The sequence below is a fragment of the Morchella importuna genome (genome assembly GCF_003444635.1).
Source record: "Morchella importuna strain M04M26 chromosome Unknown Morimp01GS004, whole genome shotgun sequence".
In the NCBI taxonomy this organism is placed as follows: Eukaryota; Fungi; Ascomycota; class Pezizomycetes; order Pezizales; family Morchellaceae; genus Morchella; species Morchella importuna.
The window spans coordinates 677417-690675 of record NW_025763401.1 but is presented as its reverse complement, the minus strand read 5'-3'; the positions used below and the strand labels follow the sequence as shown (position 1 = coordinate 690675).

At 43.7% G+C, this 13259-nt stretch overlaps 3 protein-coding genes across 3 annotated transcripts; 1 reads left to right on the top strand and 2 right to left on the bottom strand.

Moving 5' to 3' along the window:
- Positions 1-3430: 3430 nt before the first annotated feature.
- LAJ45_02326 (uncharacterized protein) lies at positions 3431-5944 on the top strand (the record flags this gene model as incomplete). Its single annotated transcript, XM_046111917.1, has 7 exons — positions 3431-3486; positions 3546-3701; positions 3755-3877; positions 3949-4504; positions 4556-5495; positions 5560-5641; positions 5719-5944. 7 exons carry the CDS (start codon positions 3431-3433, stop codon positions 5942-5944), a joined length of 2139 nt encoding a protein of 712 aa, XP_045974817.1.
- A 551-nt stretch (positions 5945-6495) lies between these two features.
- Positions 6496-7075, bottom strand: LAJ45_02325 (uncharacterized protein; the record flags this gene model as incomplete). The annotated part of the gene is made up of 2 exons (XM_046111916.1): positions 6496-6708; positions 6845-7075. The coding sequence occupies 2 exons, from the start codon at positions 7073-7075 to the stop codon at positions 6496-6498; spliced, it is 444 nt and encodes a 147-aa protein (XP_045974816.1).
- A 3216-nt stretch (positions 7076-10291) lies between these two features.
- LAJ45_02324 (uncharacterized protein) lies at positions 10292-10852 on the bottom strand (the record flags this gene model as incomplete). Its single annotated transcript, XM_046111915.1, has 1 exon — positions 10292-10852. One exon carries the CDS (start codon positions 10850-10852, stop codon positions 10292-10294), a length of 561 nt encoding a protein of 186 aa, XP_045974815.1.
- Positions 10853-13259: the final 2407 nt, after the last annotated feature.

The following is a 13259-nucleotide window of genomic DNA, read 5'->3' as shown; positions in this document are numbered from 1 at the left end:
TTGCTTGATTCTCAAGCACAACTGGAAGTGTCTATTGATTTTATTATCTGTAACATTTTTCTTACTATTTTCCTATTCTTGAAGATTTTTTCTTGTACAATTTTTCTTACTATACCCCAGGTTTTGGATTATAGCTCAATATTTTTTCCTTATGCTTTTTTTTATTTCATCTATTCTGATACTGCGTAGCCAGTGATTACTTGTTGGTCACTTGCCCGCAGAAGCACTATCATCCGCTCATTACACTTAGCAAACCTTTCTTCCTTAATTTCTATTTATCTCCTTTGTCACGGGTGGCCTTGTTATTCTTATTTCTTCCTTTTCTTTCGGCGAGGGCTTTACAGGGGGGTTGGTTCAATTTATCAAAAAATGGGATGATGGTTTAGGGGAGCCGGCTTGTTACTTCTGGTTTCTGGGGGTTTTAGATGCAATATCTACCTTCTTTTTTCGATCACACTTTTTTTTTTTTTTGCAATCTTAAGTTTTGTGCATATATCTTCTATATTCATACTGTCCGGTTCAGTTGTTTGGCGCCAGTAGCTAGTGGTTTGATGGTTGCTCAGCCTAGGGGCGTCATACAGTGAATGCATACATTTTCAAACAGACAACAGACTGAAGTTCCAATAGGCTATGAAATATACCGACAATTTCGTCATAAGCTCTAAATTAGTTTATGTCGAACAGGTTGTTCTGTAATAAGTGAAGCTGGGCTGAACTAGCTGACGGCTTCAAAGCGGTTCGTTGAATTTATCCGTCGTTTTTATTTGTGTATCAAGTCTTGTAGGACAGACGAACTTAAGCAGATTAAGTGCAGACTACTAGGCCGAGGTCTGGTGTGGCAGTGATTTTGGTGTTAGCTGATCATTGGCACAACGAAGTTTAAACCAATCAATGTTGTGCAACCTAGTTGCTAACCGTTACTGTACAAGGATATGGGCATGTAGTACATATAGCATGAGTAATGTCTCGGGAACTACGAAAACTGTATTAGCGTTTTCCTTTCGAGCGCAGCCATCGAAACTTTAGGACCTGAAGAGATTTTTCTACCTCAGTTGAGGTTGGGGGTTCAGCCTCTCTCTGGAGTTTATTAGCCGAGTCCAGATATAGGAGGCAAATATATCTCGGCAACTAGTACACATGCTAAAAGTTTGCATTGCCCGGCCTCTTAGTTACTTGTAGGCTCCAATCATCACCTGTTCAAGATTTCTTTCCCATCTGCAGTTATCACTGGCTCATATTCAATCAAATGTGTACCTGCATTCAAAGAGCTGAAGTCCGTTGCAGGAACCCGTACTGGGAGTGCATCTCGGGGACCTCCAACTGAAGCTTGAGGGCCAATGGTTAAAATAGGAGGAGTAGGGAGGACTTTATCAAATCAACGCTAATCTAAGGAAATTGTATGCACATTGCATTAGTTGCAGTTTGCTCACTATTGGCTGTTTAAGGTGTTGATGTATAGACGGCAGATATATCTATTGGAAGTCATAGCTTGCCCTCACCGTATAAATGCTATGTATGTAGGTATATATGGTTGGTTAGTAAAGTACCCGGTTTCTGAGGCATGCACATTTCAGCGAATGTTACGTATACGGTATTCGTCGTGATCTAGATCTGATAACTCACGCTCGAAAAATAAAAAGAAAAGAAAAAAAGCACATGCTTATAACAATCATTGCCTAGTCTCCTCCGGTCGCCAATCTAGCAAGGCTTTCAATGATACCTACGGTGCCAAATTAAACAGATTAAAAATTAATTTATAGATTCTTTATTTTAGGCATTTATATAAATCGTACTCTTCGGTCATTAATGGCTGAAAATTCAGCTAGAAGTAATTAAAAATCAGTAATGTAGATCTCTTGGAGACATTACGAGTAGGTAAAGTTATGACTTATGGGTCAGGTAAGTGAAGGGTAAGTGGGTATTTTATAACGACGTATACGTAGAGGTCGGCCCAGTAAATGAGTGTGGTAAGAAGTACATAAGTCAACATAGGGAGAGCTCTCTCGAGCTTGAGTTTTCTTGCCCTCTTGTTTTCTAATTCATTTTCTAGAAGAAAATCATCATATCTGATCAGAATCATGAATCATAACTAATTGATGCCAATCTGTTATACCCTTGCGTTTCGATACTGTGAGAACTAACCAATAAAACACCTTTTAAACACCTAGAAAAACTAGACTATCATGAGGTAAGCATAAAATTCTATCATGCTGATGATAATAATCAGAGCCTATATATAATTATAAGGGGAATGGGCATATGTGTATCAGTTATACTAAACCTGATGATCGATACCTGCCATGCCTCTCTAGAGATTTGGACTTCGATATTGATTGAATATAAGTCGATGATTATACAATTACATGTATCTTCGGACTATGGGACCGTTACTGATCTCCTATTCCGATTTCACAATGTGTGCTAATTTTAGGTCTCATGAGAGATAGTTGGCGTAGCTTTCGTTGGTGTTGAAACCGCTGGCCTGCAACTGAATATAGCGATTCTTTAGCAGTATTGAATAAGATGTTTAGTAAGAATCTGAGAAGATCGGATTTCTCGAGAAAGAATCTTGGGAGGATCACCCGAGTGATATGTCATGATTCCAAATGATGCAGTCTGATCCCTGATATGCACCCAGATCAAAAGAAAGTACGCAAATGTATTCTCTCCTCTATTTAATGATTTAATACAAAGCTTCGGATCCTCTGGTTTGCGTATGAGAATTAGGCCTATTTTCGTAGCTATTTTATACCCAGCCCGGCTTCCATACGTAGACTGGTTATAAGGTGAATGAAGAATTAATTGTGGGACTGGGTATTCTGTAAAAGAATAAAATAACATTATAGTTATAACAAGAAACCGAGGGAAGAGAATTTGCTCAACGTCCCCGGCTAAGTCCTTGTGCCTTAGGGCTATAGTATCTGAACAGAACTTAAATTAAACTCTTAAGCACAAAATGGAGGACTACCGGCCTGGTACACTCAATAAATATGTACATGTATGTAAGTTTTTGTTCTTAAGCCAGAGTTTAGCATCAATCGTCAGATTATAGAGGGGACGCTTAGGAGATCTGATAACCTCTGCTTGGTTGGGGATTTTGGAGTTGTAATCCAAGAAAGAATGAGCGTACTCTGACTGATGGACTGCATGATGCACGCGTTTCTCTGTCGAGCAGCGCTGATGAACATCGCCTGGTAACTGGCGAACTAGCATAACACATCTGGCGGGTCTAGATGATCCCTCCCTGTTTGCTTATATGTACAATTTAGTAGCAGTCCATCGCCTCGAAGTAGGGGGCTCCTGATCCCACCATAATAACATTGGACATCACCTTAAACTACTACTACCCACAACCCGTGAACAGATGCATGCTCTTCTTCACATTCAATAATCTCTCAACTCATCTCACGAACATCCAATTTTGCTTGCAATGTTTTACTCGCACGAGGTTCTAACCCAGCGCAAATACGGCGTGGCCACTATCTGGTAAGAACCCTCCCCTCCATCAAAAGCTCTCATATATTCTAATTCTAACACCCCGCTAGGCTTGTCGCTACAATTGGCTCTAAATCAGGCCTTAAGAAGGTTCACCGCAAAGATATCTTATCGGTCAATGTTCCAAAGGCTTGTGAAACGGTCATCCAGCCGGACGCACCTCTTGCTCTTCGTCTGCAATCTAATCTACTCTATGGAATCTCTAGGTACGTGATTGAAAAGAGTAGTAGAGAAGTAGCTGATAACTAACTGAGGATAGGGTATACTCTGGGCAATGCGACTATCTGATGAGCGATGCGGCAATGGCGCATATGAACATTAAACGGCTCATTAGAGCCACTACAGTCAAGAATCTTGACTTGATGAGTGGAGGAAGGAGCAAGTACGTTAAGTCCTGAATATCACCATCCATTTGGGATCATTATAATACTAACGATACGTTTTTCACTTAAGACCAGAGCAACTAGTTCTTCATGATGATCCAGCCTTTTTGCCTGATGTCAATCTCACAATGCTTCCCGATGGTGTTGACTTGATTATCGATGACAATGGTGATTTGTTCACCCTCGACGAAAGCATAGCAATTTCTTCATTGAACTTCGAGCGAGCTGGTTCAGTTCACTCCCTCGGGCAAATTGGTTCACAAGTAGGGTCAGTGCCGGGAAGTCCTAGGCATGGTTTGATGATTCCAACCTCAGACACCATGGCAGGAGATTATGGATTTCTCCCGGGAGGGTCTTCTTCACTCGTTGGAGGCGATGATGAAGGAGACAGGTTCCTTGATGATGTGGGCTTTGAATTCGATGCCAATGGAGAGATGAGAGAAATCGAAACGCCTAAAATTCCCAAAGCAAAAGATAAACTTGTTAGTGGCGGCAAGAGTGGAAAAGAGTATAAAAAGGCTCCAAGTGTTGATAGAGGTAGTCGTTTGAATAGCGAAGATATTGCGCAACAAGTTCTGCTTGAGCATGCCGAGGGGCGCGGCGAAGATCTCAACAGAAGCCATATGGTAATTTCTACAATTTAAAATATCAGGGAAATATATGTGCTAACAAAGTAGCTTGACGGGGACGAAACCTATGCCCCGCCAGATGATGATATCTTCGATATCGCTGCTGAGCCGTTTCTTCCTGCATCAAAAGAACCTTCAAAGGAAACCTCAAAAGAACTTTCTGCTAGCACTACAATTGCGGAGGAGAGCGCACCTTCTGGTAGAAGGCGTGCTGTTAGAACCACGGCCCCAATTATCGACAATGTCACAGAGATCCGCAGCGCGGAGATGAGGGAATGGCGTGAAAATTATCTCAACAATATGAACGCTGCCATCAAGAAATCTCAAACCATGAAGGACGCCAGAAAGGCGAAGGGGAACGCCAGGGTCATGTTGTTTGACGTTGGGCTCTTTGGAGAACTCAAAAATCCGCTTTTGAAGCAGTTGTTCTCTACAAAAGCCTTATTAGAAAGCCTCAACGCAACCTTTGAAGGTAGAAAGCGCAAGGGCACTGAAGATTCTCAAAGCAAAGAAAGAAGAATTAGAGCGAGAGTCTCGGGAGGCCCGGAGGAGGAGATGGGACTTGCTCAAAATCTTGCTGATGAATATGAACTGCCTATGGAAGGCGGTGATGACGTTGAGATTGGTGACACTGAGATCGAGATCGGTCGTGAAGCTCCAGAAATCGGAAACGATGATATTAGACCTTCTAGCCAAGCTACTCTTCCGTGGAATTTAATGTCAGAACGTAGATCACGTGCTGGATCCGTTGCAATGAGTGAAGGTCGTCTTCCTTCTGTTGGTGGATTTCCATCTAGTTCTGCAGGCGGCAGCCAAATAGACTTCCCAAGCATGAGAAGAAGAAGCTCTAAACTCGGCGCTATCAAGGGTGGGTTTGAAAGGCTGAGTATCATTGGGTCACCAATCGGTGAGCGTGATGAAGACGTCGAGGATCTTGATCGCGAATTCCCACAAGGGGAAGAGATGGAGTTTGAGTATTTTGGTGCTGGTAGGCTGTCCATCAAGACGATATTATAGCTTGATATCCTATACTGATTAATATACCTATATAGGCGCAAACGTTGATACACAGACTGCCCAGGATAGCCAATGGCTCGCTGCCACCGTAGAACAAGAATCTACGAACTTCTTTGAGTACAGATCCCCCCATAATTTTGTTTAGTAACAAGCCACCTCATCTTTTAACACGTATTTTTTTATTTTTTCTTTAGGTTTGTCAAGGCAGAGCAAGAAAAGTCTAAGAGAACTGCTGAGGAAAACGACGAGGAACCAGTAGACTTCCTCACCTTTGAGCAGTTGCTCGACCCTACTCAGAACGGGAGAATCGTAGCTGCACAAGCTTTCCATCATACACTTCTGCTAGCCACTAAAGGGCTTATCTGTGTCACCCAGGAAGAACCGTATGGAACTATCCAGTTAAGCATTTTGGAATTCTGATCGGTTTTACTACCAGTCGGGGTTAACCTGGTTACCTAATGGTAACAACCACCCTAATGCGTTGAATCCAAATTTGAGGTTGAGAGTCAATATTAGTTGCATCGATGATATCAAATATTTTATGGGGTTGGGGGTCATGGTATTAATTATGCATTTCTTTACTGCACGTATCAATTGTTAGATAGTATAGCAATATGGCGGTAGTTGCAAGTATTAGTTAGCACTTATGACGGGATAAAGGGATATAATTCCTGGTGATCAATGAATGATCATCCAGAACTAAAGTTTTTAAAACAATAAAAAAAAAGCATTGTATCTCACAGATCGCTCCACACCCAAGCTAGAAACCTGATCATCATAAAAATGCAAAATCCGTCATACAAACAACCCGGACTCCCTCTTCTACCTGTGCATCCCAAGCCAATCGAAAAAGAAAAAATGAAGAAAAATGCTACTAAAAAATGAAATTACAAGAGTAAGATAATACCTGAAAAAAGGAAGGGAAAAATAAAAATAAAAATAAAATAGGATTGGTAATCGGGAGAGACTCCTTACTTTCCAATTCGTTTTTCCAGTGCATCCACCCTAACACGGAAACCTTTCACAATCTCTCCGATCCTCTTGATCTTGAGAAACTCATTCTGCAACTCGTCGCATTGGCGTAGGATATCTCGCAGCGTCTCAATCTCGACCGTTGCGCGGTCAACCACAGTAGATGCCCGTCTATGGGATGCTTGTGTGGAACGCAAGGTCTGTGCTGATAACTGTCATCCGGGTAAATAAATCGTCAGCATATTCGTTCTAAGCCCATTCGTTTAATCCGCCCAGCCAATAGCTCTCTTACAGGAGCAGAAGTAGAGGCAGAAGTAGAAATGATATAAAAGGAGGGATAAAACCCACATTCTCGACCCGTTGCGATATACTTGCCAGCAAGTTATCAAAATGTGTGCTCAACGCCGCAAGCGCGGCCGGATCCAGCGAGATTCCGCCGTTGCTGCCGCCGCCGCTGCTCGCGGAGGCGGAGGAGGATGACGGTGGAGTTGGACGAAGACGTCGCTGCTGGGCAGCAATGTACGAAAGGTCCTCGCGCGAAATGTGCAGGGACGGGTCGGTTATCGGTGGGGGGTTCATGGAGGTTACATGGAGGGGCGATTTGTTGAGATGCTCGCCCGTCAGGATGGGGGAGGGAGCTTCGTTCAACTCCTCCTTCCTTCCGTCCTGCTCCTCCGCCCTGCTCCTCCGGTCCGTGGGTGTGGTGGCCGGGGGGTGGGGGGGGATGAAGGGTAGAATTGGGTGGACTTTCTTTTGGGGTTGTTAATGGGGGCCTGGTCCTGGTATGTGTGTGTGTGCGAGGCCGAGGATGTGTGGGTGTGTCGATGTGATCGTGATCGCTGTAGTGGTTGTGGTGGTTGTGATGGTGGTAGTGGTGGTGATGTTTGTTTTTTTGACGTCAGTACAGGCAGGAGGATCTGGAGGTCAATAGTTCAAGCACTGTATGTAGTTGAATGTATGTAATATGTAGGTGTAGTAGGATGCGATGACTCGACCTCGACCTGATAGATAGGTATGTAGTCCAGAAGAGAAGAGAGAGGTTGGCAAGCAAGGCTATCTCGAACTGTCAGTTTGAGTAACTTGTCTGAGTAAAAGTTATGCGGAGCTTTGACCATTCATGATACCCGCTTGGGTAGTTATGTGACGCGTTACCGAGACTGGGATTGTCGACCGAATAAATACCACTGGGCACCAGTCTACCACTTGAGTACAAGGTAATGCCCAATATCATCATCACCGGTTTCCTATCCAGTACATTTTCCGTCCTCCACACCTCCAGAACAACCCTCCAATCCCAATACCATATCGTATGTATGTAAGAGTATCTAGTTAGTTACCTTATGGGTACTACTACATACATGTACTGCTATATGCCTACATCTACCATGGATCTATATGAAAATTAAAAGGGCAAGATCAGAAAATCTGATAGTGACCTGCACCCACAGTATCTTTAATCTTATCGTCCATCCATTAAACTTTTTTCTTTCCTTTTTCTTCCACCCTCGCCTCCCCCCCGTACATGGACCTCCCCCCGTACATGGATCCCAGCTACCTATGTCATGTATGTCTGGCCAGACCACCGTTTTGGCCCATCAGAGACTCTCATTGGCTGTTCCAAACCTTCGTTTCGCGCGCCCTCGATTCTTTGCTGCGAGGAAATCGTTTTTCTCCGATCATTTCTGTCGCGGACTGCAGGCTTGCTGCGCATGCAGTGTGCCACAAAAAAAATAACGGATGCGGAGAAGCTGTCTTGAAACGAGACCGATACCCGTCGTTTGGCGACATATACCCCTACCTTACCTAGCTGACTTATTTAAGAGCCGTTAGATGCCATCTCTTTTCTCCTTTCTGCCTGCCTTCCCTCCCGCACGCGGCGGATGTGGGAAAGGGGTGGGAGTTTATTCTGGGTTTGCTCCGTGTGGCTAGACCGCTGGAGTGCTACCTTTTAGGGTTCATGTTGCGTTTGAGCGCTTTGGAGGGTCATAAACGCGGATGTAGTATCCTATCCATGTATCAGCTACTAATAACAAGCCTAATATAGGTATATATAGTGCACTGGACTTCCAGACTTGTCGGCGTAATCTGGAGTTTTTGTTCTACTCGCGGCGGGAGTTGCTTGTTGGTTTTGTTCTCGTTATTCAACGAGTTGATCCTTTTTACAACTAGGTAGTAGAGCCTGAACTAGATTTTTGTTTAGAAAGGGCCTCGACCTGAGATTCAAAACAGGTCATGTTATATGCTGGTCTCGGGGTGTTTTCTTGGAGGAAATGGACCAAATCGATGCATTCCCGTTAGAGGTTCTAGAACAGAAAGCCCCTTCGTAAATGCATTTCCGTCGAGGCCCTCATATGATCACATATATATATATATATCAATATCAAATGATAATATAATTCCTTAAGCCTTCCGATGCTTCTGGCCGGTGTTTCTCCGGCTCAGACGGCCGATGCCTTTACTCGCTCTCAAGTACTCACGCCGCTGCCTAGCACCGTACTATAGCGCTATGAGATCTTTCCTTGCCAACGGCCCTGGTAGAGCGTTGATGCCTTTGTTGTACTCTATATGAAGAAAAAACGGTTATAAGAGCAAGGACCAAAAGTGAAACAAGCGGCTAGCAATTCCTTAACCCTAACTGATACAAGATACCGAGCAACGCCACAGTGCGGAATACAGTCTTTTACCGTCTCTTGACGAATACTGCCAGTTGACGAACAGGGGACTTTGGGCCAATAGAAATTAAAAGGACCGGAGATCTCGTAGCTTGGCTGTTGCTTGACTGTTTCTTTCCATACTTGGAATCCCTGTTCGTCAAGTGGCAGTATTCGTCAAGAGACGGTAAAAGACTGTAGTCAGTAACTTTGCCATACGGATAAGATGGTCTCAGTGGGCCGGGTATAACTATACTTTGCGATGCATGTAGAATCCACACGACACGTGCGTAGTAGTTAACAGTAAACTCTCTATTTAAATATGTGGTACAAATTCGCGCTTTCAGTAACGGGACTCGTCCTATACGAGTACCACTTTACAGTCTGATTTATACATGTACGTACTGGTATACTGAATTTAACTGTAGATCTTATTTGACTACATGTAAGCATCGATTAGATAATCTAGCATAAATATTAGAACTCACGACGTAACTACACTCGTATATACTGTACCAAAGACGGGGTGTATTATATATCTGGTAGGTTACTGAGAAGTTGAGATCTTGCTTCGACATTAAGATGGCTCAATGGTAAGAATCCTAACTTAATTCAAAAGTTTTACGCAGTTACGTATCGCCCATGATCCAGCTCACTTAATGGATCCTCTTTCCTGGTACTACATTGTTGGTGATATCAAGAACTCTCCTACTATTTCAAGATCTCAGTTAATCTCCTAATATCTCATTTTTTATTTTATTTCTTCGTTCGTTTTGTAACAGCGCCGTGCGGACATGCAGTAATTATAAGCTTAAAGATAAAATAAATCAGAAATCGAAAGTGTGGAAGAGAAGGTAAGAGCTAGTCGTGCCTTCAATCGCAAGAAGCTAGGGGTCATGCAGCTGACGTTAAGAAGGTAGGATGTTAAGAAGGTAGGATGTTAAGAAGGTAGGATGTTAAGAAGGTAGGATGTTAAGAAGGTAGGATGTTAAGAAGGTAGGACGTTAAGAACGCAAGAGAGATGGGGAAAAAAAATGGAAATGAGGGCAAGAACGTAAGAGGTTAAAAAGGTAACAAGTTGAGGAATACAAGACGAGAAATATTATGATGTCTATTATATAAATCTATGCTACAAGAGTTTGCCTTAGATTTTATTTCCCACCTCCTTCACGGGCCTCAATCTCCCGCGCCAGCTCGCCGCACGTCCAACCACCGCCACAGCCTTCGTCGACCTACTTCTAGTCTTCACCGGCCTACTTCTAGCCTTCAACACACCTCCTTGGCCTCCAACCATCCTAAGCTTATACTCCTCCCTCCACGGCCCCTTTAGCAGCTTCCGCATCTGCCTCGCGAGCTCCAAGCTAAACTTAAGCCTCTTATCCGAACAGCAGCGTGCATACGCTTCTCTGTGGGCATTGCGGAGTCCTGGCGACTCGTTCATGCGGTGTCTCCCAAGGCGTTCGTTGTTGAGCTCCGACAGATCTTTGAGATGTCTGGCCTGGAAATTGAGGCTGTCGTGACGGATATCGCGCCATTCGATAGAGTAACTCTCGAAGGCGTGGTGGAAGATGGACTTTTTGTCCATGCTGCGGTAGAGGGAATCTTGTTCCGAGCTGAGCTCGATGACCTTTTTTGGGGTGTCGAAGTAGCGGGACCTTGTCGCTGGAGAGGGTATGCAAATATTGCCAACTGTTTGACAGAGCATCTTTTGTGTTTGGGGGGTTGTAGTGTGGGGTTCAGTTAAAGACGGAGTGGAGAAAGTAGAGTGTCGAAGGGAATGTATTTGATGGTGAGAGTTGGAATGGAGAAAGTAGATTGTCGGAATGTATCTGGTGGTGAGAGTTGGAGTGGAGAAAGTACAGTTTGGGAGGGGATGTATTTGATGGTGAGAGCAGAGCGGGAGCGGAGAAAGTACAGTGTCCCGGGGGGGGGGGGGGGGGGGTGTATTTGATGGTGAGAGTGAAAATGGAGAAAGTAAAGTGTCGGAGGAAATGGTTGCTGTCATTTTAATACTAAATGTGCTACTAATAGTGGTTGTTTGGCTGGTGTCGATACCATACTATGGGGCGGGGGAGATTGAAGAACATCAGAAACAAAAGCACCAATAGAAGCAACCGCGTAAATGTGATAGATAAATGATGATAGGGAGGGGCTGGGCTTGGGCATGGTTGGCTCACAAACGTATTCGGTCCCAAGTGAGAATACGCCGAGTGATATTTCATGACTCAACCAAGGTTGATGTGCACAAGGCTTTGGGTTTAAAAGGTAAATTCATGTGTCCCGACTTCTAGGTTTATCACAAAGACAAGGTTTGAAAAGATAGAAATTTATTATAAAATGATCATTGTGTAGGTTACTCGATTAACTATATGATCTGCTAGTCGTTTCGTTTAATTCGTCTATTTTCCTTCAATCTTTTTACAGTTATAGGGTTTGGCACCCGCATATGGCTTTGTGGGTTTTGTACATTCGAGCGTTATACATTCTCTCGCTATTTCGGAAGAATATTCTGCCAGTCTATGATATGGTTTAAGCCATCGCTCTGCTACTTATATAATTATACCATATCTTATTTACCTCCAAGCCCTAACTGCCTGTCGACGATCGTGAAGAATGGAGCTTGGTACCATGCAGCGCCCGGCTGTTATATAAGAATACCTTTCCCCCACTCCAACTCTTTTTTTCCTTTGGGAGCAGGAAACTCTTCAGCAACCCTCCTCATAGCCCCTCTCTTAGTTTATTCCCGGAGAGCACCCGAGATCAGCAAACAAGATAAGATGAATATTAAGCAACAAAACCTCTTGCCTCTGCCCCGCTCGGGGTAGATCAGTGACTCACCTTCTCGCCCTCTCTTGATCGCTGGCCTCTGTCCCAACGATCAAGAGGGACCTGAGTCATGTTGGGTCTCCCTAGAGTCTTTGGCCTCTCTTGATCTTGATTCTTGAATTATCTACTTAAGAATCAGGAGGTGCCTAAGTTGCGTTAGATCTCCCCATCCATTCACCGCTCGTGCTCTCTTGTGGAGAGAGTACAGATCTCACTCTATTTCTGGGCTCAATCCGAGGATTTTGTGAGATCATCTCGCCGTCCTTTTGCTTTTTGCATATATACGCCCCCGACAAGGACAGATCATAGGTTTCTCTGAGACTTGAGCGTAGGCCCTCTTGGTAGGTATAAAGCAGCTGTGACTCTAAGGTAAATTGCAAAAAAGACCGTATTTTCTAGGCGCAAGCTCGGAAATATGTAATTAAATAGAGTAAGATGACGAGGCCCTGAAATCGGGACGGCCCTTATACAACTTCTTCCTGAAGCAAGCACATGTAATTGCAAGTTTCGATGTCCAAATTTGCAAAGCTAAGAGTAACTACATGCATGTATATGTAGCATGGGACACCGTCTCCGTCTAGAGCCGTGAGGCCAGATATATGGTTAGATTAATTAATCCATACAACAGTTATAGTCTACCATAATTAACTAACAATCTTCAATTATGTCCGATCTAATACTTTGTACCTTTCACCAAACCGCGCTATTCCCATCATGGCCCAACCGAAGTATTTGCATCATGAGATATCAATCGGCCGCCAAGCAGCCACTAATGTCACCTGACCTTCAAACTAACTGTTAGTTAAACCAAACGAGTCATCGCCATGTCTCAGGAATATCTAACTACAAATTGATTGGTTGAGGATTGTTATGGATTTCCTCAAAAGATGTAAAAGGTAAGCCGAGGGTTATATGCGCATCTAGTATAGCTCTCCAAGGATGTTTTTAATTGCATTGATGGCCGGCCAACTTGGGTGTATCCCGGATTGCGAATCAGATCACGGATATGGATCCTGTATATGTAGTGGCTGTAGCATTCAGCTGCATGATCAATGGTGGAACAGGCTAACTGAGGTACCTGATGATAAATACATAGAGCGGCAAATAGCAATATGTCTGTAATTATCCAATACAGCCTATGAGACTTTTATCACCTCTTCAATATATGAAATGACTGATAAAATAGGGCTATTTGTTTTAAATGATATTTTGGAGCTGTGAAGCGTGGCTGTGGGACAAGGAGCTACGGCCGTAGGAAATTACAACCATGAAATATCACTCAGTGC